Source organism: Microtus oregoni, unplaced genomic scaffold (assembly GCF_018167655.1).
Source record: "Microtus oregoni isolate MIOR12 unplaced genomic scaffold, Mior012 000011F_ref0000422, whole genome shotgun sequence".
Lineage (NCBI taxonomy): Eukaryota > Metazoa > Chordata > Mammalia > Rodentia > Cricetidae > Microtus > Microtus oregoni.
In genome coordinates, this window is record NW_024543070.1 from 22,008,844 (window position 1) to 22,034,478 (window position 25,635).

The 25,635-nt window shown below is 53.6% G+C and overlaps 3 protein-coding genes across 6 annotated transcripts in view; 2 read left to right on the forward strand and 1 right to left on the reverse strand.

Moving 5' to 3' along the window:
• The window catches only part of Myo7b (myosin VIIB), a 75,337-nt gene extending 66,149 nt beyond the window's left edge, over nt 1-9,188 (forward strand). The window contains exons 34-47 of the mRNA XM_041660264.1: nt 401-582; nt 1,213-1,343; nt 1,477-1,634; nt 2,116-2,269; nt 2,751-2,906; nt 3,855-3,960; nt 5,218-5,331; nt 5,617-5,704; nt 6,041-6,144; nt 6,588-6,773; nt 7,003-7,119; nt 8,235-8,318; nt 8,440-8,559; nt 8,931-9,188. Of these exons, the coding sequence (XP_041516198.1) occupies nt 401-582; nt 1,213-1,343; nt 1,477-1,634; nt 2,116-2,269; nt 2,751-2,906; nt 3,855-3,960; nt 5,218-5,331; nt 5,617-5,704; nt 6,041-6,144; nt 6,588-6,773; nt 7,003-7,119; nt 8,235-8,318; nt 8,440-8,559; nt 8,931-9,032 (1,802 nt within the window). The 3' untranslated portion in view covers nt 9,033-9,188. The remainder of the gene's footprint in view (nt 1-400; nt 583-1,212; nt 1,344-1,476; nt 1,635-2,115; nt 2,270-2,750; nt 2,907-3,854; nt 3,961-5,217; nt 5,332-5,616; nt 5,705-6,040; nt 6,145-6,587; nt 6,774-7,002; nt 7,120-8,234; nt 8,319-8,439; nt 8,560-8,930) is intronic.
• Nucleotides 9,189-9,773: 585 nt separating this feature from the next.
• Nucleotides 9,774-25,635, reverse strand: part of Lims2 (LIM zinc finger domain containing 2) — a 36,170-nt gene continuing 20,308 nt past the window's right edge. For all 3 annotated transcript variants that reach the window (XM_041659882.1, XM_041659883.1, XM_041659881.1), the window contains exons 3-10: nt 24,190-24,256; nt 23,817-23,937; nt 14,395-14,544; nt 13,335-13,485; nt 12,155-12,247; nt 11,370-11,418; nt 11,079-11,154; nt 9,774-10,571 (exon numbers count right to left, since the gene is read on the reverse strand). In XM_041659882.1, coding sequence (XP_041515816.1) covers nt 10,424-10,571; nt 11,079-11,154; nt 11,370-11,418; nt 12,155-12,247; nt 13,335-13,485; nt 14,395-14,544; nt 23,817-23,937; nt 24,190-24,256 — 855 coding nt within the window. In that variant the 3' untranslated portion in view covers nt 9,774-10,423. The remainder of the gene's footprint in view (nt 10,572-11,078; nt 11,155-11,369; nt 11,419-12,154; nt 12,248-13,334; nt 13,486-14,394; nt 14,545-23,816; nt 23,938-24,189; nt 24,257-25,635) is intronic.
• Nucleotides 18,627-25,477, forward strand: Gpr17 (G protein-coupled receptor 17). Of its 2 annotated transcripts, none has more exons than XM_041659885.1 (2): nt 18,627-18,825; nt 20,223-25,477. In XM_041659885.1, exon 2 carries the CDS (start codon nt 20,254-20,256, stop codon nt 21,271-21,273), a length of 1,020 nt encoding a protein of 339 aa, XP_041515819.1. In that variant the 5' UTR covers nt 18,627-18,825; nt 20,223-20,253; the 3' UTR covers nt 21,274-25,477. The 2 variants fall into 2 exon arrangements, with proteins under 2 accessions (XP_041515819.1, XP_041515818.1); XM_041659884.1 differs by having other exon boundaries at nt 18,628-18,825; nt 20,247-25,477.

The following is a 25,635-nucleotide window of genomic DNA, read 5'->3' on the forward strand; positions in this document are numbered from 1 at the left end:
CATTAGTCCTCACTCACGGCCACCTAGGAAATATCATCAGAGGCCTACAGATCTGCACATGGGCTCAGAGGTCAGGTCATAAAGCACTCTGGCCAGACATGTGAACCTCAGCTGTGCACTCTACCTCCTGCCTAGCCCCCACTTGGCTCCTAACCAGGCCCCAGCAGTCTATGAGGCTGAGGTTGCAGTGGGAATTCCCATGCTTTGCCCACCCAGGGCACTCAGGTGACAGACATTTCTGCACCATCCTCTCAGAGTGGCCATGGACTCATGGTTCTGTGCCTCAGTTTCTCCAGATGCCAAAGGATACCATCTATGAAATGCCAATGTGTTCTGGGGACTTGGAAGAGCCCTCAGCAAATGTGACATTCTTATCTTTCTATATGGCGGGGATCTACAGATGACGCTACCCTTCTGCCGTTCAAGAAAGGGGACTTATTGATCCTGACCGAGAGACAGGGACCATCGGCCTCGGAGAACTGGATCCCAGGGCAGAATGACAGAACAGGCAAGACAGGGCTGGTGCCCGTGGCCTGTCTCTACATCATCCCCTCGCTCACCAAGCCCTCAGCCCAGCTGCTGGTATGTCACACGCAGTCTCTGATTAGGTGGGACACTGTGAGCAGGGTCCTGGAATGCTTAGTCTGGGACCTCACTCACCATCTTCCTTTAGGGATCCAGAAGGGCCACGTGGGCTTCAGAACAGCTCTGCCCATCCCTATTAACCCCAGAGTGATGGTGAAGCTGACAAGCTTATGCAGGCACTTAGTAGGAGTTGGTGACGGTCGTTCTCTTCCCCTCGCTCACCATGGAAATGTCTTGGGAACAAACTCAACCTTCCTCATCCCAGGGTTCCACATTATCACCCACCTCAAGAGTACCCATGTGTGCCAGCCAGCCCCAAGAGCTGTCCTTTGGAAAGTCGGAGACAGGCCTGTAGCTCAAGGTTGCTGTCCACAGCAGCTCCTAAATCCTGGAGCAGAGATGTCCTAGGGTTGTGAGACCCATAGTAGTCACCCTGAGAACAGGGTAGGACAGTCTCCGTAGCTATAGATGCTAATCTAGCTAAAGAAAAGGAACAGAGCCGGCGAAGGCCTGTCGCCACCGTGTTCTGACCTCTGCCAACTCACTGAGGCAGCTAACTCAGGAGAAGCCTGAGGGAAGAACCTGGCGGGCAGTGGCCCCTGGGTAACCACGAGGCTGCCCCCGCAGAAGTTGCTGGCCATGTCACCAGAGAAGCGGAAGCTGGCTGCCCAGGAGGTGCGGGCTGCAGAACCACTACTGGAGGATCAGTCCACGGAGTCACCCTACACCCTGGAGGAGTTTTCCTACCAGTTCTTCAGGTGCCCCCTTTCCCCACCAAAAACTGCGGGTCAGCCGTGGGTACCAGGAGGGGAAGGCAGCAGCCGCTGTGAAAGGCCAGATGGGAAGAGAAAGCCTTGGCACAGACCCTCACGATAATTCTGTCTCTGGCAGGGCCCCAGACAAGGAGACCATCAGCAGGTCCACCATGCCTATGGCCCGCAACCGAGGCCACCTGTGGGCCTACTCCCCAGAGCCACTGCGCCAGCCACTGCTCAAATGTGTCCATGACAAAGCCAAACTTCGGGATCCCGCCTGTCAGATCTTCCTTGATATCCTTCCCACCAGCCTACCCTAGCTGCAGGCAAGCCTGCGGGCTTACCCACCTGGGGCCCGCGCCAGGCTCACAGCTACCTGTGAGAAAGCACCTTGCAGAGTCAATACTCAGCTTCCTGCAAGGATATCTGAGGCTCAGTAAAGGGCCTGGAGAAAATGTCCACATGGGGTGGAGCCCAGTTTAGGGTCCAGCATGAGCCTGGGTCAAGGGCCAGTGAGGGACTTGGATCAGGGTGTCAGTGTGAGCCTGGATCAGGATTTAGAGTGGACATTGGTCCAGAGGTCAATTTGGGATTTAGTTCAGAGGTCAGTGTGTGTATGGTTCACAGGGTCAGTGAGGGGCTTGGTTCAGGGAGTCAGTGAGTGGCTTGGGTCAGGGTTCAGCCAGGACCCTGGGGCAGCACTGTGCCATGGTTAAGGCTCTGGTGGAGGTCCAGCCTGAGGCTGCCTGGGTACTGTTCTCCTTCACGGTCACACCCATTCTCAAGTACACAGGAGACTACCCTTCCCGGCAGTCATGGAACAGCCTGGAGCTCACAGACCAGATGTTCTCCTTAGCCCTGCAGGAGCCGGCCCTTCAGGATGAACTCTACTGCCAGATCCTAAAGCAACTGACCCACAACTCAGTCAGGTCTGCCAAGGTGTAGCCTCCTGTCCTAGGCCCTGGAGTAGGCTTCTGCTAGGAGCAAACAGCCACACATATGTCTGGATCCACACCCAGCAGCCAAAGCAGCACAGGAAGCATGGGGCCCTGTGTGGTCTGCTAGTGTCCCAGGATGGCTGACGGAGGACGGACAGTCCTGCTTCATGCCCTACACCCTGCCCACTGCCATCCTGCTTCAATGTGACCTGGGCAGGCTGTGACCTCCCTGAACCCACTTCCGTGAAATGGACAGTAGTAGCATGTCATCAGGACATGAAAATGCCCTGTTGCACTGGACAGCTGGATTGTAGGCTGGCGAATGTAGCCTCGGTGTGTGCTGTGTCCCTCTCCCCACTTCCCATCCAAGCTCCCAAACCCACAGACCCAAGTGATCCATCTCTGCATTACAAGTGTCTGGTTGGCCTGGGCACAGTCTAGAGCCCTGCCTCTGACGGGAGCTTCCCCACAGGTACAGTGAAGAGCGAGCCTGGCAACTGCTATGGCTCTGCACAGGCCTCTTCCCGCCTGGTAAAACGCTGCTACCTCACGCTCAGAAGTTCATAGACTCCCGGAAGAAGAAACCTCTGGCTCCTGACTGCAGTCGCAGGCTCCACAGGGTTCTGAGGTAAGCCTGCTGCCTCACACCCTAGAGCACCAACCCTGGGCCTCAGGGGGATATAGAGAGACATGGCTCTGTGTGACATCGTGGGACCAGGCAGAGGAAAAGACAGAAGGCCCAGGGGGTCCCAGGGAGGCCTAGGTGGTCAGAGATGCATCTATCAAAATCAATAGCCACCTTACCCATGGCTCCCCTTTCCCACATCTGCCCACTCAGAATTTAGAAGAGTCAACCAGTGGCCCATCAGCCCAGGGTGGCTGAGGTCAGAGGCCTGTCTCTCTTAACCCTGGTACTATCTCCTTCCTCCCTACTGTCACCAAGAGGGTCTTCCTTTGGAGCCCTGTCAATCCCCATTAACCCTAGAGGAGCAGTGTGTTTGGTATATTATGCAGGTTCTTAGTAGGTGCTTGATAAAGGTTACTCTCTTCCTCTCGCCATGGATATGTCTTGGAGACAGACTCAACCTTGCTTGGCCCATGCTTCATTTCAAACATGAGCTCAGCATGTCCATGTGTTCCCTAACCCTTGGAGTCTCCTGCTTTCTCTATCTTGGCCTTGACCATGGTGACTGTGGGTTGAAAGCATGAGTGGTCACACATAACTGCAGTTGTAGAGGAAATGGCACCCTTTGAAGGGCCATGCTGGAGTCCCCACGCTTGCCTGTGAACACAGGAGCGCTCCTATCCATAGTGCCATAGCCCATGGTCTCTAGTATTTCTAGGGAGCCCATGTGAAGGTAGGTGGGACTGGGCTTGTCTTTATCCCAGGGTCGCATGCAGAGTTCACCAGGCAGAGAAAAACCCTAGGAAGGGACAGGAACCCACCTGTCCCCCTGCACTGGTCATTGAGAGTTCTTGTTTTCAGCACCAGGCTAAATGCCTCAATTGAGGTTGGCAGTTGGGATGGGTACAGGAATAAAAGGAGTGGCATGATGGCACCCTCTGTCCTCCTCAGGATGGGACCTCGAAAGCAGCCCCCACATCACGTAGAGGTGAAGGCTGCTGAGCAGAATGTCTCCAAACTACGCCATGAGGTGTACCTCCCCAATGACACAAATAAGGTAAGTGCCCAACCTGGTGTCGATAGCGAGTCTCGGACTGCAGAAGGTTGCAGGACACAACTTGCTCATGTAAATAGATCCATATTCTGGGTTCCAAATGGACTCTCTCACCCACAATGCACCTACCCCCATCTGGGTCATATCATGCCTGCTTCCATACTCCAAGCCAGCATGGGGAGCAGTGCACTGAGCTAAGAAGCCACAACTACCAGTGAGATTAGACGAGGGAACTATTCCAAAGGTATGAGTTCAGATTCCAGGTCAAGGAGGCCAGAGGACTGGCAGCAAGGCGGACTCCTGGAGCTTGCGGGCCCCTGGAGGCATCTGTGGTGAGCAATAGCCATGGGCTTTTGGTCCAGAACCTGCCCTGGAGGCTTGAGGAGGCTGAAGGGACAGGTAGGTGATAGGTGACCACTGGGCCCCGGCTGTAGTAAAGAAACATCAAAGTAGAATGTGACCAAGGCCACCCTCACACTCTGCCCTGTGCCACATGAGCCCCTGTGGCTTGGGTACAGTTAAGTCCCTGTAATGAAAGCTCCCACAGTATGGCTACAGAAGCTGCGATATGTGGATGACTCTGAGACCTGTCCTTCTCCAGACAGAACACGGCCAGCCCAAGGCTTATAGATGACAAAAGTGGGTGCAGGGTGATGGCTTGTTCAGTCATTAAAATTCTTGTCACACAAACAGGGGGACTCTAGTTCAGATCCCCAGAACTTAAGTAAAAGCTGGGCTTTATGGCTCTGGGGAGTTAGAGACTCTTGGAGTTTATTGGCCAGTCACCCTAGCCAAATAGATGAATTCCACATCCAGTGAGAGACCCTGCCTTAAAAAAAGGTGTGGAAAGCAATTAAGAAAGACACTTGAGTGACTTGAGAGTCTTTAAAGGTGTGGTGGTACACGTGGGAGACAGAGGCAGGAGAATTCTAGTGCAAGGCTAGCCTGGTCTACAGAGTGAGTTCTAGGAAAGCCGGGCTACACAGAGAAACTCTGTCTCAAAAGGTAGGAAGGAAGGAAGGAAGGAAGGAAGGAAGGAAGGAAGGAAGGAAGGACAGACACACTTGAGGTTCATCCCTGGCCTTCACAGACATGTGCACACAAATGCACATACTCACATGAACATGGATTTAGCACACACACACACACACACACACGTGCATACACACACGTAGAGGAGCACATATCCCAGAACAGAGGCTTAAGAAGTCTTCTTGCTGAAGCCGGGACCTGGGCCTCACCTGCTCTCTCTCTGTGCAGACAATGGACGTGGGCAGCAGTAGCCGGGTGCGAGACCTCTGTGAGAGCATCGCCACAAGGCTGCAGCTGGCCTCCTGGGATGGCTGCAGCCTCTTCATCAAGATCACAGACAAGGTGAGCAACTTGCTAGGCCAAGGAGCAGAGCAAAATCCTCTTGCCTGAGGAGGCCTCCCGTGACCAGCGGACCTCAGCCCGCCCGGAACACTGTGCTAGGCATGCCCTGCTCTGCTGCGCACAGCGGTCAGCTATTGGGATGAAGGGTGGTAGAACCTTGCAGTCACATCTCTGCTGGCCAACCCCAGGGAGCCCCCACCCACCCAGCCAAAACCTAGAGTTTCTGGATCCAGCGCCACCGGATCTCCCAGAAGCTATCATACCTGCCTCTGCCTCTTCCCTAAGGTCATCAGTCTGAAGGAAGGAGACTTCTTTTTTGACAGCCTGAGGCAGGTTTCTGACTGGGTGAAGAAGAACAGGCCCCAGAAAGAAGGTGAGAGGCATCTCTGTGGAGGGGCGGCTGCTTGCTGGATCACTGGTATAGTTCAGACCCCTCCATCTAGTTTCACTCACCCCCATGTCCCCTAGACATGCAAACGGTTAACTTCCTGCAGGGGGGTAGGGGTGGCAGGGTGTCCAGGGACATTTCTGGAGGCAGCTCCTACACTACTTGATGAAGACGAATCAGGAGCCAGGGAGGAGGAGGGACACAGACTTTCCAGGCCAGAAAGCAGCAGGAGTCACATGATGGCGGGGAGTGTTTCCTTCAGGATTGAGTCTTTGGCGCCTACTGGAATAGGCTTGGTGCCGACTGACGCCCCTCTTCTAGGGGCCTCCACACTTCCCTACCAGGTGTTTTTCATGCGGAAACTGTGGCTCAATGTGACCCCGGGGAAGGACGTGAATGCAGACACCATTCTCCACTACCACCAGGTACCCATCGGGCGGGGCTCTTGGAGTCACAAGAGCCATTGGCATCCTATCCCAAACCTGTCCTGAGACTGGGAGACGAGGGGGTCAGAGTGGGACTCCCTTGCTCCAGGCACTTGCAATGAAGCGAGCAGGCCAAGCCCCTGAGGGTTCTGGGGACAACAGAGCACAGCAGTACTGGGGACAAGGTCTACAGTGTGAGCCGGGGAAGAAGAGCACACAGAAGGCTGAATTCGATGCGCCCACTTGCAGCTTGGAGGGACAACATCAGGTGGACAGAGCCCATGTCCACCCCAGCACAATGCCAGGGAGTCCTCACTTAGGTCTCTCCGCTGGCCAGAAACTCTTCCCCGAGGCCTTCAGTCTTTGCCTGCTCAGTGAATGTAGAGGTTAAGATCCCCACTCCAGGCTCCTGTAATCTAAGGCCTAGCATGTCCGCCACTTAGGAGCTACCCAAGTACCTGCGAGGGTTTCACAAGTGCTCCAGGGAAGACGCCATCCACCTAGCGGGCCTCATCTATAGAGTCCAGTTTGGCAGTGACCGGTCTCAACTGGCTAGTGTCTCAAAGATCCTGAAAGAACTGGTGCCTCAGAACCTCACACGCCTGATGTCCTCAGAGGAATGGAAAAAGGTCTTTAACGGGATCTGAGTGGACGGGCAGGCTGGTTGGCTTGGGGCATGGGCTGCCTGCATCTGGCCTTCCCTGCCCTATCCTTAGTACTTCTGAGGCCCTCCCCTACACTGACTTTCAGATAGGCAGGCATGGCTCTGACCCGAGTCTCAGAGCCCCTGGGTGTCCATGCCCTGTATGGAGGGCAGGGCAGCCTGCCCAGGTCCTCACTGGCCTTCTTTTCCATCAGAACCTCCTTCTGGAATGTGACAAACACAAAAACAAGACAGTGGCAGAGGCCAAGGTGGAGTTCCTGAAGAGGATCTGCCGCTGGCCTACCTTTGGGTCCGCCTTCTTTGAGGTGAAGGTAGGTGTTAAGCCACGCCCCGTCCCTTGCCCCGCACAGGCCCCTTTCAGCTGACCCCTCAGTGTCTGTCTGACTGTAGCCCGAGCAAGCATTTAAAACATGGTCACCCGGGGGGTGAGAAGCCTCAGCTTGATCCTCAGAACTCATGTTGAAACACAACAACAACAAAGCTGGCCATGCTGTTGTCTGCTAGCAATCCTAGTGCTGGGGAGATGGAGATTCACTGGCCGGCCAACCTAGCCTGTTTGCTGAGCTCCAGGACTGTGAGAGACCTTGTCTCAAAAGACACACATACAAACATAGATATATACAATACTCACATACACATATACTTACAAGCATACAGCCAGTGAGATGGCTCAGTGGGTTAAAACCCTTGTCACCCAGGTCTGATGACCTGAGTTCAATCCCTAGGACCCTCATGGTAGAAAGAGGGCATTGATTCTAGCAACTGTCCACTGACCTCCGCTCACACACGTGCCATGTGCAGACATACACAGATAAATATGTTCACACACGTGACATATGCAGACATACATGGATAAATATGTTCACACACGCCATGTGCAGACATACACGGATAAATATGTTCACACACGTGACATATGCAGACATACATACATAAATATGTTCATCACATACGTGCATGTGCAGACATACATGGATAAATATGTTCATCACATACGTGCATGTGCAGACATACACGGATAAATATGTTCACACACGTGACATATGCAGACATACACAGATAAATATGTTCACACATGTGACATATGCAGACATACACAGATAAATATGTTCGTCACACATGTACCATGTGAGGACATAAACAAATAATATGCTCATCACATGCGTGCCATGTGCAGTCATACACAGATAAATATGTTCATCACACGTGTGCCATATGCAGACATACACAAATTAAATATATGTTAAGAAAACAAGGGTGATTGTCTCCTGAGGAACGACACCCAAGACTGACCTCTGACCTCCACATACCACACACATATGCACACATGCTGCCCCCCTATATAGACACGAACACACATACAAATAGAACCTGGTCCTCTGACCCCCTAGGCTTGACTATGATCATGGTGTCTCTCCCTCTGCAGCAAACCTCTGATCCTTCCTACCCAGACATTCTCCTCATTGCCATCAACAGACATGGGTTGCTACTCATCCATCCCAAGACTAAGGTAGGGCTTCGGGGGCTGTGTAGGCAGCACAGCTGTCTTCCAGTCTGAGGTGGGATGCCTGCTTTCCTGCCTGGCCCTCCCCAGCGGCCTAGCCTCCTGCCAATTGCCTCTCTGTCCCCAGGAACTACTGAACACCTACTCCTTCACGAAGCTCTCCAGCTGGAGCAGTGGCAGTACTTACTTCCACATGGCGCTGGGGAGCCTGGGCCAGGGCAGCCGTTTGCTGTGTGAGACCTCTCTGGTGAGCACAGGCCCCACCTCCCACCCCTGTGTAGCACCCAGAGATGCTGGTGTGTTCTGATTACTCCCTTCCACGTGGAAGTTGTTTGCCATGAGAAACTGCTTGTCCAGGAGCAGGCTAAGCCAGCCAAGGCCTGCAGGGAGGTTAGATGCATTCTGAAGGCTAGCAGGCAGCAGTGTCCAAGAACTCTACGCTAACTCTGGGCCATGCCAGCCCATTCTGGGGAGAGGGTGGGACTCAGGTCCACTAGAGCAAGCAGTAGTGAAGCCCAACGTCGGGGAGCTTGCGTTCCTCCTTTCCTCCTGTCCTACCACGTTGCCCCAGAACTCTCCCTGCACCCGCAGCCTCTGACCCCACCCTTTCCTGTCTAGGGCTACAAGATGGATGACCTGCTGACCTCGTACGTCCAGCAGCTTATGAACACAGTGAACAAACAGTGGGGCTCCAGGGTCCCAGCCCCGGCCAACCCCTGACGGGTCCCATCTGCACACAGTTTCCATGCCAGGCTTTCATCCCCTTCACCACACACCAGACCACCCCTCCTGGTGTTCACTGCAGAGGCCAATGAAGGTCTCAAGCCTTCTGGCAGGTGATGGGTAACTCCCCTGAATTCACAATAAAAATTCACCCACCAGGAAGGAGTGTGAGTCTCTGAGGGGAAGGGCAGGTGCCAGGTGGGGAGCTCTCTACCCACCTGAGGGTCTCATCCAGAAGAAGCAAAGGGCACTGTGACTTTCCCCAAAGCCGAATAACAACCATACTCTCTAGGAATGACTTCATGCCCTTTCTCCTCCTCCCTCCTCTCCCTCTGCCACCTCTCTCTTCTCTTGTTCTCTGTCTGGGAAGAGGGTGTCCCTGGGGACCCTGCTTCCTGGGTTCTCTGCACCAGGATGGCTGCTGTGCTCCTGGCTGGCCTGGTGGAAAATACATGTCAACAGCAGTAAGGAGGGTTTTGGAGACCTGTCCAATTGATAGGCTCTGAGAGATAACCCGCCATCACCATACACTTACCGATGAGCCAACATGGCCACTGCCACCTAGGCCTGAGGGGTCCTGACTGGTTTTGTTTATAAATTTTGGTGGCAGCGAACCTGGGAAACCTGAAAGTCTCTGGTCTGCCCATCTGGGGATGTTGCTGAATGTTGACCATTCTCAGCAGGAAGTAGCTCCACAGCCCCACCCTCCTCCATCCCTTCCACAAACCACACAGGTGCTTTCCACTGTGAGAATCAGCCTTCATTGTGCAAGTATGTGACCACTTGCAGGTCGGAGCTGGCTGGGGCCGTGTGTCCTGCTGGGAAGTGGGACCTCAGCCTTGGTAGGCAGCTAAGAAACTTTCTGCAGAGTCTCCTGAGCAGTGAAGGTGATGGGAATCTCAGCCTCCAGCTGGTTCATCCCGGAAGTGGCTGGGTTTGTGATGCGGTGTAAGCACAGGGGCTTACTGTGGCTGAAATACTGATGCCCCTCTAGCCCAGAAGCCTCCATCTGCATGGTGCTAGCCCTGGAGCTGGGACAGCTTCCCAACAAAGCCCAAAGACCTCTCTAAGATTGAAACTCTCCCAGGAGAGTGGAAAGGACAAGCGTCAGGCTGGGATCTGTGAGCCAAGCAAATGGCAGATGATCCTGGCCCGTTTGCCCCTATCCCCCAGAGGTTGTGGGCACAGGAGGAAATGCCTGTGAGGCTGGGCCAGGTCTCAGCGCAGAAGAGAGTACCATGTAGCCCAAGGTAGACTGGGAACAGAAAAGGTGACATACGAGGAGGAGGGGCCTGGGATGGAGCAGAAGTGGGAGGTGGCCAGCAGGAAGTGGGGCAGGGAGGAGAGGGCAAAGGGTCTGCGGGCAGGCAAAGGGAGGCCGAGGATCTTTAGACTGAGTTGACGTCCACAGACTTGGGCTGGGCCTTGCGTGAGGTCATGTCAGACAGCTTCTTCAGCCTCTTCTTCAGCTCCAGGGGGAACCTTTCATAGCACCTCTTACACACAGGCTTCATGTCGAATTCCACAAACTTGTTCCTGCAGACAGAAGCCCAGCAGTCTAGGCCCTCCCAACCCTGACTCCAGACAGTAGCCCAGAGGCAGAGGAGCAAGTCTCCCTCAGCTACTCCCTCTGCCCGCCCACCCCAGCCTGTCACAGCCGGCAGACCAGGTTCCAGGGTAAGATGTTGGCCAAAGGGCACTGGGGAAGAGGAGATCTTCCAGTCTCTCTCCCCTCTTGCAGGCTTCTCTCCAGAACCCTCTATGGATCTCTGCTGCTCTTGGAAGCTTGAGCCCCACCTCATCTCATAGTTCCAGTCACCCCCTACCCTTGTAGGCTTCATGAGAGAGCAGCCACCTGGCAGCTTGCCTTGCATATATTCTTCCCTGAGCCTGAATGCCCTCCTCCTTGATCATTCTCTGGAGTCCCTGGGCTACCTCAACTGCCTGGCCTGCTCTTGCCTCACACATGCCCTGGGCTTTCCTGTGGCTGGAGTTCCAGGAAAGTCAGGGCTGCAAAGCGCCGCCCCCCCTTCCCTTACTCACTTCAGAGTGAGCTTCATGTTGCAGGTGGAACAGGAGAAACAGTGCACACACCAGGCTTTGCTGAGGGCTGACACCACTGTGAGGCCAGATGTGGGATTAGCAGGCCCCACCCAAACCAGCTGCAGGTCCAGCCATGCAAACTAGAGCCAGATGGACCTGTAGCTGTAGGACAACCTCTCCTCCACCTACCCCGACCCCCACCATTCCCCCAACTCCCAACCCCTCTCACCTCTCACCACCTCACCAGGAAAAAAACAAGGGAGGGAGGAGTTTGGGGAACAGAGGCCTTACCATCACCCTCAATCACATGACTGCAGTTGTAGCAGACATCCCCAAAGAGCTGTGGACAAAGCAAGCCATCAGTGCTTCCCACAGGGTAACAACCCAAGTCCTTTCCGAGCACACCCAGGCCACGAGAAGTACTCCCCGGAAGGGCCACAGGTTGATACATTGTTCCCCAAAACTCCCATTGCTCCCTACTGAAACATCCTCCAGCAAGGATGAGGGCCAGGATGAGACCTCATCCCATCAGGGGCCACAATGGTATTCTATCCAAAGAAGCCACGATGTGAACATCTCTTACACACGGGCTTCAAGACTAAGCTGGGGCCCAGGGCTTGAGCACACAGGCCTGGCTTCTAGCATATACAATGGACTCTCAGGTGCCTATAGCACGCCCACCCACATAAGAGGGGACCCCACAAGCCCAGAGACCCTAGAAAGCATCTTGGTGTGCTTTTCAGCATGTGAGAACACACTGTTCCCCCGAGAGAGGGCACAGCAGAGCCTGTAGCCTTTCCAGGACCTTCTCCAACAGGTCACCCACGTCCCACTTCTGGACACAGAGACACGGGAACACAGTCCCAGCCCTGCTCTCTCAATGTCTGAGGCTCCTCACTGCCCTCCAGCCCTGTGTTCTAAGGCCTCTGACAACCCTCCAGCCCTGGGTCCCGAGGTCCCCTACCTCTCTCCGGCACTGTATTCTGAGGCCCCTGACCACCCTCCAGTCCTATGTCCTGAGGCCCCCTGACTACCCTCTAGCCCTGTGTCTTGTCAGTATCCGTTCCAGGCCATACCTGGTTATAGTGGGTCTCACAGTAGGCTAGGCCCTTCTTCTCATAGTGCCGGTGCCCCAGGAACGGCTTCTCACACTTGGCACAGACAAAGTGCTAAAGGAAAGAGGGAGAGGCTGGGCAGCATCGGGGCTGCCCCCAGGAGCCCCAGAAGACAGGGAAAGGGGATGAGGCTCACAGCGGGCAGAATGGACACCAGTATGAATGCTGTAGAGCCAGCTGACCCTTCTGTGTTTACTTTGCTCAGGGCAGGATCTCATGTAGCCCAGGACGTTTTCAAACTCACCGTGTAGTCAAGGATGGTATTGAACTTCTGAGCCTCCCAAGTGGTAGGATTATGGGCATGCTCCACCAGGCCTGCCTTGATGCAGTCCTGAGGACTGAACTCGGGTCTTTGTGTACATAAAGCAAACATCCTACCATCTCAGCTACACTGCCAGCCCTCCTCCTCGTCCTTGAATATATCACAGTGACATCCTTTGTCACTGGGATCCTGCTTAGCAAATAGATCATGAGCCCACATAGGTGGCGCTGCCCTGATATTAGTAGGTGCCTCCTGCGTCTCTCACACACACCCTGACACACACACACACACACACACACACACACACACACACACACACACGCTCAAGATAGTCTAAGAACCACCTATTATCTTTTGAGCCTGTGAGGACACACAAACCCCCAGAGACTGGGCAGCACATTCCATAGCCACCCAAGGACTAGTAGACCACCCAGGCACTGCTTATGGATGTAGAGATGGCCAGGCCACTGGAGGAGCAAGCATTCTTTCCAGGCATATCCATACAAATGTGGCAGCGCTCAGGGAAAGGGCAAGAGCTGACTCAGGAGCCCACCAGTCCCATATCTGTGTGGGGCTGTGCACCCGACAGGTCCTGTGGTCCACAGCCCCACAAGTTGCTCTGGGCAGACTGTGCCTGATGTTTGCTCCTGCCCCTAGGTAAGAGGTAAGGGGAGTGTTACTGTCTGACCACGGTCCATGGGCTCTGGTCTCCTGGCTCCCGTGGAGCTCATGGCCAGAATAAGGAGAGGTTGCTCTCAAGAACAGTTCTCATAGGGAATCAGCCCAGGCGTGGCCTGGGATGAGGTTCCAACAGACTGTTAACCATGCTGTTTCTTAATACGAATCTGTGTCCCACTTGCAGATCCCTCGCAGCCTTACCTCCACGTGCCACTGCTTGCCCAATGCATTGACCACACGGCCCTCGATCGGCCGGCGGCAGGCCCCACAGATGGGGACGCCCATCTTGTCATGGCAAGGCAAGCAGTAGAGCTCCCCCTTCAGCTCACGGGCATCGGAGGTCAGCTCCTTCCTAGAAGACAACACAGAGCAACCTCAGGGGCAGCCCTCACCTTCTGTAGGGCCACTGCAACTGCCGGTCTAGGGTACTGTGCCTGAGGCCCTTGCTCTGGCTGAGCCAGCTTGTTCTGATTTCTGGAGCCTTCCTGTGTGCACCCCGCCCAGGCCTGCAGAAAGATCCTGTGTCCTGTCCAGCTAGCTTCTTAGAGAAAGGTCTTTTTCTTCTTGTTCCCTTCTAAGGGCAAGCGCTCGGTGTGCTATTACCCAGTTCACAAGCTTCGGGCAAGGGAGCTGGAGGTTAAAATACAGACAGAGAGACAGCGACACGGGTCATCCTTGAATTCCCCAAGAATGCCTGCTTTATTGTGTTCAGGGGCAGATTATATAGAGATAGCCACGCCCCAGCCAAACCCACCAGAAACCACTCTCCTGCCATCAGGAACTCCTGAAGGTCTCGTGCTCAGAGCAGCTGTAGGCACTCAGATCAGGGGATTACAAGAAATTCAGGATCTGGGGTCTCACTTATCCCAACAGAGAAAGGTCTTTTTCTTCTTGTTCCCCTCTAAGGGTAAGCACGGAAGGGAAACTAGGGAACCGTAGGAGGTTGTCAGCTTTTCTCTCCTCTTTCTCCCCTCTTCAACACCAGTACCAACCTTACACACTCCATTCTTTCCTCTCTGTTCCAACTCAGCCAGAGTCCTGAGATCTGGAGGCTGCCCCTTATACTGCCCCCCTCAAATCACAAGGACTCCTGGACAGAGAGCTCAGAGAGAGGGGCTTTCTGCCTCACCCCAACTTTACCCTGCAGCCTGTGCCGTAGGCTACTTTGTTTACCTCTGTACTGGGTGGGAATCCCAGCAGCCCCATCCTGTGACAGCCAGGATCACCTTTGTCATACACAGGACCAGGACTGGGCACCTACCCACAGTGGGAACAGCTGAAGTGGTCCGGGTGGTAGGGATCATTCTTGAACATGAGGGGCTGTTCGTCAATGGCTAGGTGACACCGTTGGCAGATGAATTTTCCCAGGCCCTTGGCCTTCTCGCGGCTGTGGCAAGGCCGGCAGAGGTGCCTGTAGGAGGTGAGAGCAGTGTGAGGGAGAAGAACCCAAGAGGTAGCTCTTCCAGAACTGTCTGGCCAGCACCCAGAAAAAGAAGTCTAGAGCCCGGCTTGTGGCCTCAGTGGCAGCTGGGTAATTCAAAGTAAATAAGTCCAAGTTTGAGAAAGGTTTCCTACCACAAGGATTCTGAAAGGGATACCTTCCCCAACCCTGCAAAAGACTGGGGCAGGTAAGCTACCACAGCAGGTAAAGGTACTTGTCTCCAAACCTAACGACCCAAGTTTGAACCTCAACACCCAAATCCGGGAAACCGTACACATACACTAGAATGCCTGTGTTTGCTTCTTCTCCAAGGCTTTCTGAGCTTAGGCCTAGGACATCGTATAATACAGAAGGGACATTTAGCTGTTGTTTGCTGAGATGTTTTACTTTTCACATGTCTTTTAGCGCAAGCGACAGTGAATGTAAGTCTTAGAATGCCACAGTGTGTGGCGGGGTGACCGAATCCATGCAGGGCTCATTCGCCCCTTCCTTTGGAGTCTGCCGGATGAAGAGGGGCCCTAGTGCTCACAAGCGCTTTCTGTCCCCGGAGACAAGGAAAGCTGTGTCACGGGGAGGCTCCTGAACCCCAGCCTCTGTCATCACAGAGTCTTTTTTGTGAGGACTTCAGTCATTTCTGATTCTGCTCCTTGCTCTGAGCAACAGCTGTGGTCTTAACAGAGAAGGAAATCAACAAAAGTTCTGTTTCCTCGTCATTGTGGGTGCAAAGAATTTTCGATTCAGCTCCCCAGGCAAAGATGCACAGAAACTCCATCCAGTGCCCCTTGGTCCCCATTCCCCAGTTGTCACTGCAGTGACAATCCTGCTGGGACCTGGCCCTCCTTCCCAGGATCCAAAATCCACAGGGGAAATCCTCCATCTGTCACTAGCCTCCACAGCCACCTGACCATTGACCCCTTTAGTGTGTGTGTGTGTGTGTGTGTGTGTGTGTGTATGTGTGTGTGCGCGCGCGCGCGTGTGCATGGATAATGCGCCTATGCATGCAGATATGCGCATGTGTATGCAGTCAGAAGTCAATCTCAGGTCAGTGTTCAATTGTTCCCCATCTTATTTTTTCCACGCAGGGCTTCTCACAGAACCTGGAGCTCACCAATTTGGCGAAATAAGCCAGTGAGCTGTAGGGATCTGCCTGCCCCCATCTCCCCAGTACTAGGGCTATAGGCGCACGCTCCCACGCCAGGCTTTTCCATGGACCCCGGGGATCAGACCTCAAGTTCTCATGTTTGCATAACGTAATTGAGCCATCTCCCCAGCCCGCATCATTACCCCGTTTCACAGGCTTGTCGCAGAGACTGACTCAAGAGCCACCTATCCAGGTAGATCCCCTGCTACCTCTGTGCCCTTTGGAATCAAGTCACGGAGCTTTACTCTCTACTTGCCCAGAGGTCCTATCTTGAGAGCTTGGCATAACGCTAGACACACAAGCAAGGTGTCTGGTACTATTGCTAGGCTACCTACTGTACCTCCACTGGACCGTGGCCACCCATCATTGAGAAGTAGCTCGTGGTCAATGTATCGAACATGTGAGTGAAGGCGTGATTATTCAAGAGGGGAAAGAGAGAGAGGGACAGTGGACATAATCTTGTGACAACAGCCAAGCCAAAACTGGGGCCAGTGTCCAAGCACAGGTGGCCTGGCCTCCTCCTAGCCCAGAACAGGCAGCAGCTGTGGCTGCAGCCTTCACTTCTGTGATCCTGGAGCCCCTCCCACCCAGGACATTTACCCCGCAGCCGAGGACACAGGTGCTTTGCCCGGTCAGCCACTGCAGCCAGTTCCTCCTCTCTGTGTCCCTACCACAGTAATGGTCTTACTCCCCATGACTCCCGTCTACAACTGGCAGCTCCTTCTTAGAATCCATACAGCGTCCAATCAACACGGAAGAATTATGCTTTAAAGCTGTAGCAAGATATGGTGGCAGTTCAGGAAGCTAAGGCAGGAGGATAGTGAGTTTGAGCCGGCCTCGTCTACACAGTGAGACACTGTGTCAAAACCACCAAACCCACGGGCTAGAGAGATAGTTCAATTGATGAAGGACTTGTTTTTGCAAACATTGGGTCCCAAGTACAATCCCCAGAATCCATTCTTTTAAAAGCTGGACACGGGCCATTGAGACGGGTCAGCAGGCAAAGGTGCTGGTCACCAAGCCCAATAACCTGAGTTCTATCCCTAGGACCTACATAGTAGGAGGAGAGAACCAACTCTTAAAAGTTGTCCTCTGACTTCTACCACATGCCATGACACACAGATACTCACATAAATAATCATAATAAATTGGGGTTTTTTTTTTTATTTTTTGGTTTTTTCGAGACAGGGTTTCTCTGTAGCTTTGGTGCCTGTCCCGGAACTAGCTCTTATAGACCAGGCTGGCCTCGAACTCCCAGAGATCCGCCTGCTTCTGCCTCCTGAGTGCTGGGATTAAAGGCGTGCACCACCACCGCCCGGCTAATAAATTGTTTTTTCAAGCTGGGCATGGTAGTATACATTTATAACCTAAGTGTTGGGTGGGGGGTGGGGGGGACGGGTGGAAGCCTGGGGTCTCCCATCAGTCACTGTAGCCTGATTGGCAAGCTACAGGCCAGTGAGAGACCCTGTCTCAAAACAACACTCACAAAAGATGGGTGGCAGCCAGGCGATGGTGGCGCACGCCTTTAATCCCCCCACTCAGGAGGCAGAGGAAGGTGGGTCTCTGTGATCTACAAAGTGAGTTCCGGGGCCACATAGAGAAGCCCTGTCTTAAACCCTCCCTCTCAAAGCAGAATTCTCATGTCAAAATGCACCAGGTCAACAGAAAGGAACAAATGCACATAAAACGTTACTTCTGCAGTGACGTGTGCCGGAGTATAGAGGCAGGCTCTGCCACTTGCTGGAGTTTGCCACAGGGTGAATGACTTCCCCTCACTGAGCTTTGGCTTTCTCAACTGTCAGATGGAGCAAAATTCCCAGCTGCACAGCGCTGTGTGAGAAGACAAACTGACAATAGATACACTGGGCAGTAGAGTCTCTCCAGATGTTAAGCACGCATAATTGTAAATGTATTGCTTATTTGTTTCTGAGGCAGGATCTCAAGTAACTCGGGCTGGCTTCAAACTCAAGGCTTAGCCAAAGATGACCTTGAACTTCTCTTGTCTCCTGCCTTTGCTTCTCAAGCACAAGGAGCAGAGGAATGAGCCACCACACGGCTTGAGGATGGAACCCAGGTTTTTGCAGTCACACCGGACAAACCCTGTGTCGGCTGAGCTCTATCCCCAGCTATAATTTCAAACATTTCAAATAAAAATCTTAAGTCTTTTGAGACCAAGAACGCTGGCTTGAGTGTGCTGTACGGCTGCCCCTTTAGTGATATCAGCCTTGCTGAACTTTGGTGACTCACGGGCAACACCCAACCCATCCCAGCTCTGAGCCGCCCCAGAAGGAGCAAGCCATGGTCAGGGAGCCACTGTGGCCCTCCTGCTGGTCATGCTCAGCCGTGAAGTCCTCCCAGGCCAAAGGCAGGCCTGCCGGGCTGAGCTGCAGCCCCACAGCACAGACAGCTCCCTCTTTATAAGGCGCCTGCAGCTGTGCAGAGTTCCACATAAAGGCCATGATTTATTCCACACAACCGAATGGGTCCTAATTATACAGGACGGGACACAAGGACCCTACAGCAAGTGTCTGAAAGAATCCCCTCTCATCGGCCCCGAGACTCCTCAGCTCCAACCCTGGCATGCATAACAACACCCCCCACTCCCAACCCCCCCCACCCTGCCGCCAGCCGAGTAAGCTTGGGATCCTGGCCCGTTGCCATGGTAGCTGACCCCTCCCTATCCCCCCCCCACTAGTAGAAAATCATCCCCTTCTGAAATATCCTGTTGTGTCTGTCAATTCCAGCCCAAGACCCCCACCCGGCCCAGCCCTTGCCCACTCCCAGGCTCCCAGGACAGTCACATACTTGGCCTCTGTGATGCTCTGTGGCCTGGCTGGGGGGGTGGGGGTACACACAGTCTGAGGACACACTGGAATATTCAGTGTGTGCTCCGTGGAAGCAGACCCAGCTGGAAAAGCAGCCTACCCCACAAAGGACCCTTCAGGAATGAAGCAGCTTTTCAGGTTCACAGGCGCTGTGGGCTTGCTTGCTCTCCTTAAATAGCCAAGCCTCCCTCCTGCAGCTACAAGGAGTCTACCTGGAGCACCTTCCACTGCTGGCTCACGGGCTGCCTGCTTCCTGTCCTTTCCCTCCTGGGTCCTCTGTGAGAGGTAAGGGGCAGGGCTGGGAGGGGAAGGGTGGGGAGCCTCTGGGACTCAGCAGAGGTGACGGAGTAGAGACAGCATCCAGTCCCACCGGGCCCTGAGCTGTTTGACAATTTCCACTACCCTGAAATTCTTACTTTCTATTATTATTATTATTATTATTATTATTATTATTATTATTATTATCTAGACTGGTCTTGAACTCTGTATGATGGAAGATGACCCTGACCTCTTGCTCACCTTCCAAGTGTTTGGATTCCAGGCACTTGCTACCACACCCTGTTTACATGCTGGGAATCAAACCCAGGGCCTCATGCATTCCAGGCAAGCCCTCTACCACCAACCCAAATTCTTACTTTTTGAGCAAGAGGTTATGCATTTTCATTTTACACTGGGCCCCCAAAGTTAGGTATCCAGTCCTGGAAATGCCCCACAGAGGACGATGGGCAACTCCAGGGCATATTATGTGATGAGCCACACTCCCAGTTCTGACCACAGAGTCCCCTTGGCCCCCAGAGGTGAAACTGTATCCTGGAAGGCGCAGGACGCCCTCATACCCCAACTTGGGCTATGGAATACCCATGCTCCCTGCTGGTCTGAGGCCCTGGCAAAGGTGTCCTAAACCCAGGCCTCACCCAGAAAAACTGATCAAAATGGAGTTGAGCAGCTAAATGTGGAAACTCCAGAGACACTGGGGTTCTTGGGTGCCATGACAGAAAACATGCCCAGTGCAGCCCTGGTGGAGCCATGCTAACAAGTGTGGGAGGAGCCAGAAGGTGGGACAAAGAGAAGTGACTTATTGCTCCTTGTGGGCCAGGTCAGAGGTCAGGGAGGTCCTGGGACTCAGAGTAAGCAGGCCCACCAGGCAAGCCAGCACTAGGCTTTCAGTAATAGATCCTACTTACTCTCCCATGGGGAGCGAGCTTAAGGGACCCACACACAACACTATGCCTGCCTTAGGGTGGGGCTAGAAAAGAAAGTAAGGACTCTCCCTGGCCTCATAAGTCCAGACAATCAAGCTTGCTTCCCTTCCCTCTGGTACTAACTCCATCATCTAGGCCTGAGAGAGTGGACAGGCACAGAGCAGAAAGTAACTTCTAGATTCTGGATCCTCCAGCAATTACCCCAGGACCTCCTTACTTTCTGGGAAAACCATGCCTCAGCTGGATTTGGCCTGTGACTAACGTTCAAAATGCCTGAGACTCAGTCAGCTCCAAAGGACACAGAAACCCCACCCCCCAGACCCAGGAGTTTCCCTTGGCAGTTCTGCAGCTGTGTCAAGCTTAGAGTAGCTCCACTCCTCTCAAGTTAGCGACAGGAGACTCTGAAGGCATCAGAGGTCCTGCCTCTGACCTTGGGGGGCGCATCCTGGGACCCCATAACTGGTTCTGTATTCCCTCCAGCTCTGTTCCCTGTTCTGCCTTTAGCCACACCATGAATGGTCTGGAGGCAGCCCTCCCGAGTCTGCCGGACAACTCCTCCCTGGCTTACTCTGAGCAATGTGGACAGGAGACCCCCCTCGAGAACATGCTTTTCGCTTGCTTCTACCTTCTGGATTTCATCCTAGCTTTTGTGGGCAATTCTCTGGCCCTGTGGCTCTTCATATGGGACCAGAAGTCAGGGACCCCGGCCAACGTGTTCCTGATGCACCTGGCGGTGGCCGACTTATCCTGTGTACTGGTCCTGCCCACTAGGCTGGTTTATCACTTCTCTGGGAATCACTGGCCATTTGGGGAAATCCCGTGCCGACTCACTGGCTTCCTCTTCTACCTCAATATGTATGCCAGCATCTACTTCCTCACCTGCATCAGCGCTGATCGCTTCCTGGCCATCGTGCACCCTGTCAAGTCCCTCAAGCTTCGGCGACCTCTCTATGCCCACCTGGCCTGTGCCTTCCTGTGGGTGGTGGTTGCTGTGGCTATGGCCCCATTGCTGGTCAGCCCACAGACTGTGCAGACCAACCACACAGTTGTCTGCCTGCAACTGTACCGGGAGAAGGCCTCCCACCACGCCCTGGCATCCCTGGCTGTGGCTTTCACCTTCCCCTTCATCACCACAGTCACCTGCTACCTGCTGATCATTCGCAGCCTGCGCCAGGGTCCCCGCATAGAGAAGCATCTCAAGAACAAAGCCGTCCGCATGATTGCTATGGTTCTGGCCATCTTCCTCATCTGTTTTGTGCCCTACCACGTCCACCGTTCCGTCTATGTGCTTCACTACCGCGGCGGGGGGACTTCATGCACCGCTCAGCGTGCCCTGGCCCTAGGCAACCGGATCACCTCCTGTCTCACAAGCCTCAACGGGGCCCTGGACCCTGTCATGTACTTCTTCGTGGCCGAGAAGTTCCGCCATGCCTTGTGCAACTTGCTTTGCAGCAAACGGCTCACGGGCCCCCCTCCCAGCTTTGAAGGAAAGACCAACGAGAGCTCCCTAAGTGCCCGATCCGAGCTGTGAGCCCTGAGCTGTAAGCCTCCAGGACGTCTTGTCCCTAGGCCAGCTGTCAGAGAACCAGCTCTCCACTGGGGCACATGCTGCCAGGGCCAGCTAAAGACCTCTGTCTTCCCTCTCCACTTCCTGAGCAAACCAACTGAAATGTCAGCAGTTCGTGCCCTGCTCCAAGGTCTTCACTGTAAGGCCATCCAGTCTGAGCAAAGGCATCAAGAGGGAGGGCCAACTAGCTAGGTACAGGATGCCCTGCGCACCCTTCCACAGGGACTCGGTTGGCCTGCCTTATTTACAGCTCCCAGACACCCAGTGACTTCACTGGTGCTAAATAGAGAAGAGCCACAGATACATTTCTGGAACAATGGGAATCTTTCTTCCCCGCTAAACTGTCAGCTTCTTTCATATACAGATGCCCACAGCAACAAAGCCCTACAGAATAACCCAGAAAGCAAGCTGCCCGGGACCCAGAAAGAGCGGCAGCACAAATCTCAATGGAACACGAGGAGTGTCGGATACTTCCTTTGAAGTGCATGGTATATCGTGTATCCCTTGCCAGCCTTGGGAGATGACCTCTTTCTGAGTTCAGGGGACACAGACTCTATGTGAGTCACACATGAGTACATTTCAGACTGGTGGCGTGTGAGCCCAGCAAACACAGCTCTGGACCCCCCTGCTATAACCATGTTCCCACGCCTGCTTCTAGCCTGACAATGTCTAGAGTTTCTCATTAGAAGGTGGCCTGGTCATGCATATGGCATAGATGGACAGCCATTAGAGCCCACTAGAGGCAGGAGCGCGGTGTGTGAACCTGTCTCCATCTCACTCAAGCCCAGAAGGGGCATCCCCACTCCCTCCCAAGAGGCTTCTACCAGCCTCGGCTGCCTGGCTTTGAACTGTTGAACTTGTCAGCATGTGTTGGACACTCTAATGTATCCTTTTTTTTTTGTACTTGTTTGTATTACTCTTAAACATAATCGAGCCTTAAGGTGAAGGAGATTATTGTGCTAGTTCAACATGACACATATGTCCTCCCCTGGGATTCTCTCCCCTTCCAGCCAAGAATGACCAAGCAAGGCAATGCTTCCCTTTATTGTGGTTCTGGTGGCCCAGGCAGACCTGAAGCTATGCATCATGGGGCTCCACATGCCGTTCTAGGTTAGAAGGACTCTCGGTCTTAACCCTACAACCACCATCAATAGAAAACCCTATATTCTTCTTTTACATTTTGTCTTCCAAAGCATGGGGTGGTGGCCCGTGCACGGCTCATCTCAGAAAGAGCACAGCCCAGACTGTTGCCCCTGATGCCCAGCATTGCTTCTCACCAGTACAGGTCTGTTCACCATTGTGGTCCCTTACCAAGACAGCCTGCTGAATACAATACCATACCAGTCTTTCAGATGCCAGGACCAGCGAGAGGTCATGTGCCTCTCCAGCGGCATAGCAAAGGGACAAGATCACTGTAGGTTGAGACAAAAGTGACAGAAGGGCTTTGACAGAGACCCAAGTACCCAGACAGGAAGAGCATTCTTGTGGGAAGCTGGAGGGTCTCTGGAATGCCTTTTCTGGCACAGGGCACGCAGAAACAGACTTGGGTCAGAGGAAGAGGATCTTGCAGCTCTATTTGGGTCCTGTTGTGTTAGAATCTCAAATGGAGATGCCACACAGACAGGGGCATTGAGCAAAGGAGAGACCTGGAGGAGGCCCCTGGATTGTCTAGATGTGCCATTGAGAGACCCAAAACTTCAAGGGCAGGTATGGACGTGGGCCCAAAGAACACCCCTGTGCAGAGAGAGGCTGGAGGAAGCTAGCACAGAACAGAGGTCTCACTGGGAAAGGAGATGGTTTAGGAATGAGGGCCTTGCTGTGAGGCCACTGAAGGCCAAGGAGAGGACCTGATGCCCCCCGGTCTTGACCTGAGATAAAGAGAAGGTCAACAGCTATGCTCAGGACTTCAGGGCACAGAGGTGTTGCTGGAAGCTTCCCCTAAAGCTTTCCCACGCAGGTGGGAGATGAGGTCATGGCTAAAGGAGAGGTATAGAACCCACAGTGAGGGAGGCAAGGGTGGGAAGAAAGAACAAGGCTTCTTGGAAGGAGAACAGCCAGAGTACCAATAAGGCTTACGTTTCTGAATTTGGGTAACTTGGGCAACTTGGTTAAGGGCTATCTGTCCAACATCCTCCAGCCATGTGCGTACAGGAGGGAAGGCAGACAACTGGGGTCAGCACGGTGAGGTAGCAGCAGGTGGGGTGTCAGGGGTAATAGGGATTTGTCAACTGAAAACTCATCATCCATCCATATCCACTCAAGACCCTTCACCCCAAAGGAACACCCCTTACCCAGAGGCAGCCCTGTCTATCCTCCCTCTGCCACCCCCATCCTGATCCGTGCCCTCGGGATTGTGTTCTCCGTCTAGTAGGGGTGGGACAAGGTCCACAGCCAGATCAGTACAGGGTGCTGCAGTGCCTGGAAGGTGCCTGGTATTTGGCCGGACCATGTCTCCTAGAGTGGGGACAAGAGACCCTCCTCTCTGCCCACAACTGCAGCATCCTCACCTGCCTGCGTTCTTCACAAAGCCCAAGTCAGCCAGCTCCACGTCACACAGCTCACAGCGGAAGCAGCCTGGATGCCAGTTGGTGTTCATGGCCTTGATCACGCGTCCAATGACAAACTCACCTGGAAGAGGAGAGATCTCAGTTGTCAGTCAGGGCACACTCACCCTTTGGCACCTCCCAAGTCCTATGTGCCTGGGGCTCCTCCCAGTTCAGCCTTGTCCAAACACCCCTCTTGTAAGGACCTGAAGAGCAATGCTCAGAAAAAGACAGAGGGAGGTGATAGGTAAAAGTCCCCAGGCTAAGTAGTGTGCCAGTCTTGCCTGTTCCCTACTTGTCCCCTCCCCACTTCCTAGGTGCTGCCACCAGCTCTTACCACAGAATCCGCAGCATGGAGCAAACAGCATTTGGAAGTCATGTTCGCAGTACTTCCGGCCCTCAAACTGCAAACGGGACCACAGACAAAAGACAAGCAAGTCATTCCTCATCCCCACAATCCCTTGTTCCTAATAAATACCAGTGGCCTGGGGTCTGAAGAAGAGAGCCTTCTAGAGCTAGCTGGAGCAGGGGACTAGCCATGCAGTTTAGCAGAGTGCAAATTGAGGGTTTCACAGAGATGCTGAGGGTCCACGGTCAGCTCTTGGGGATTCTGCTATCTGCCGAGGACCCGAGGATCCTGACAATAGGCCAAGCTGAGATGGGAGCTGGGGCTGGGGAAGAACGGGTCAAATCTGAGTTCCATGTGCCACTTTGCCCTGCATGTCTGACCAGATCAGTGTCCCCAGAAACTACAGAAGACCCATGGAAGGAAGAGGGGAGAAAGAGAGCACAGGAAGGGCCTGGGGAGCTGGCCTGACAAAGCAAAGGCCCCGAGTGCTGCGGTCAGCCACTGTCATGTATTGTCCCAAGCATGACCAAAGCTTGTCTCTGCTTTCCGCTCTCTTAACAATTTGCTTTCTTTAAAAAAAAAAAAATGGGGGCTGTAGCTCAGTTTGTAGGAAGCCCTTGTTTTGGGTCACAGAGCTGCATAAATGGGGAGTAGCAGTGCCCTTGGGAGATGGAGGCAGGAGGCAGCAGAAGTTCAAAGTCACCCTCTGTAAGTTTCTTCTAAAGCAACAAAGCAGCTCTCCCCAGTGAGCCAGAGAGGCTACAGAGGCTTGGATTTCCTCAGCGGCAATATCTCCCAAACACCCACTATGTGCTTTGCTTGGCTCTGGTCTAAAACCCCTCACAGAGATCTCTCCAGCCCTCTGCTGCCTCTACAGCCAGCCAGCGTCTCTCAGGAGCCTGGAGAGCAACAGGAGATTTTCATCTGGCATGCGGGCCACATACCCACATCATCAACCAATGATGCCTAGCCTCCCGCCCCCGGAAGAAACACGGCGCTCTCTGAGCTCTGGTCCTGCCCCCTCCACTGCAGCCAAGTGGAGCAGTGCAGTCAGTGTTTAACCAACTCTGGCAGAAGGCAACAGAGGCCCTGACTCTGGGTCTGCCAGATGCTGTGGCGTAGATCTTACTGCCAGGCTAGTACCATGCCGACATCACAAATAGCACCACATAGGCAGAAATAATTTCAGACGCATACATGACTTGAAAGTCTAATGAAATAATGAGTAGGACATTTTATGTGTTTGTTATCTTCATTTTTAATAAAGTACTATACCCCTCTACATTGATACGATTTATTATATGTGTGTGTTTATGTGAATGTAGGTACTCCTTATCCCCCAGAACAGGGTCTCTCGCTAGCCTGTGGCTCACCAAATAGACCAGACAGACTGACTGGCCCATGAGCCTCAGGAATCAACCTGTCTCTCTCTTT

What these genes read in the sequence shown, in the direction of transcription:
- Gpr17 (XM_041659885.1), top strand. Translation starts at nt 20,254, where the DNA reads ATGAATGGTCTGGAGGCAGCCCTCCCGAGTCTGCCGGACAACTCCTCC.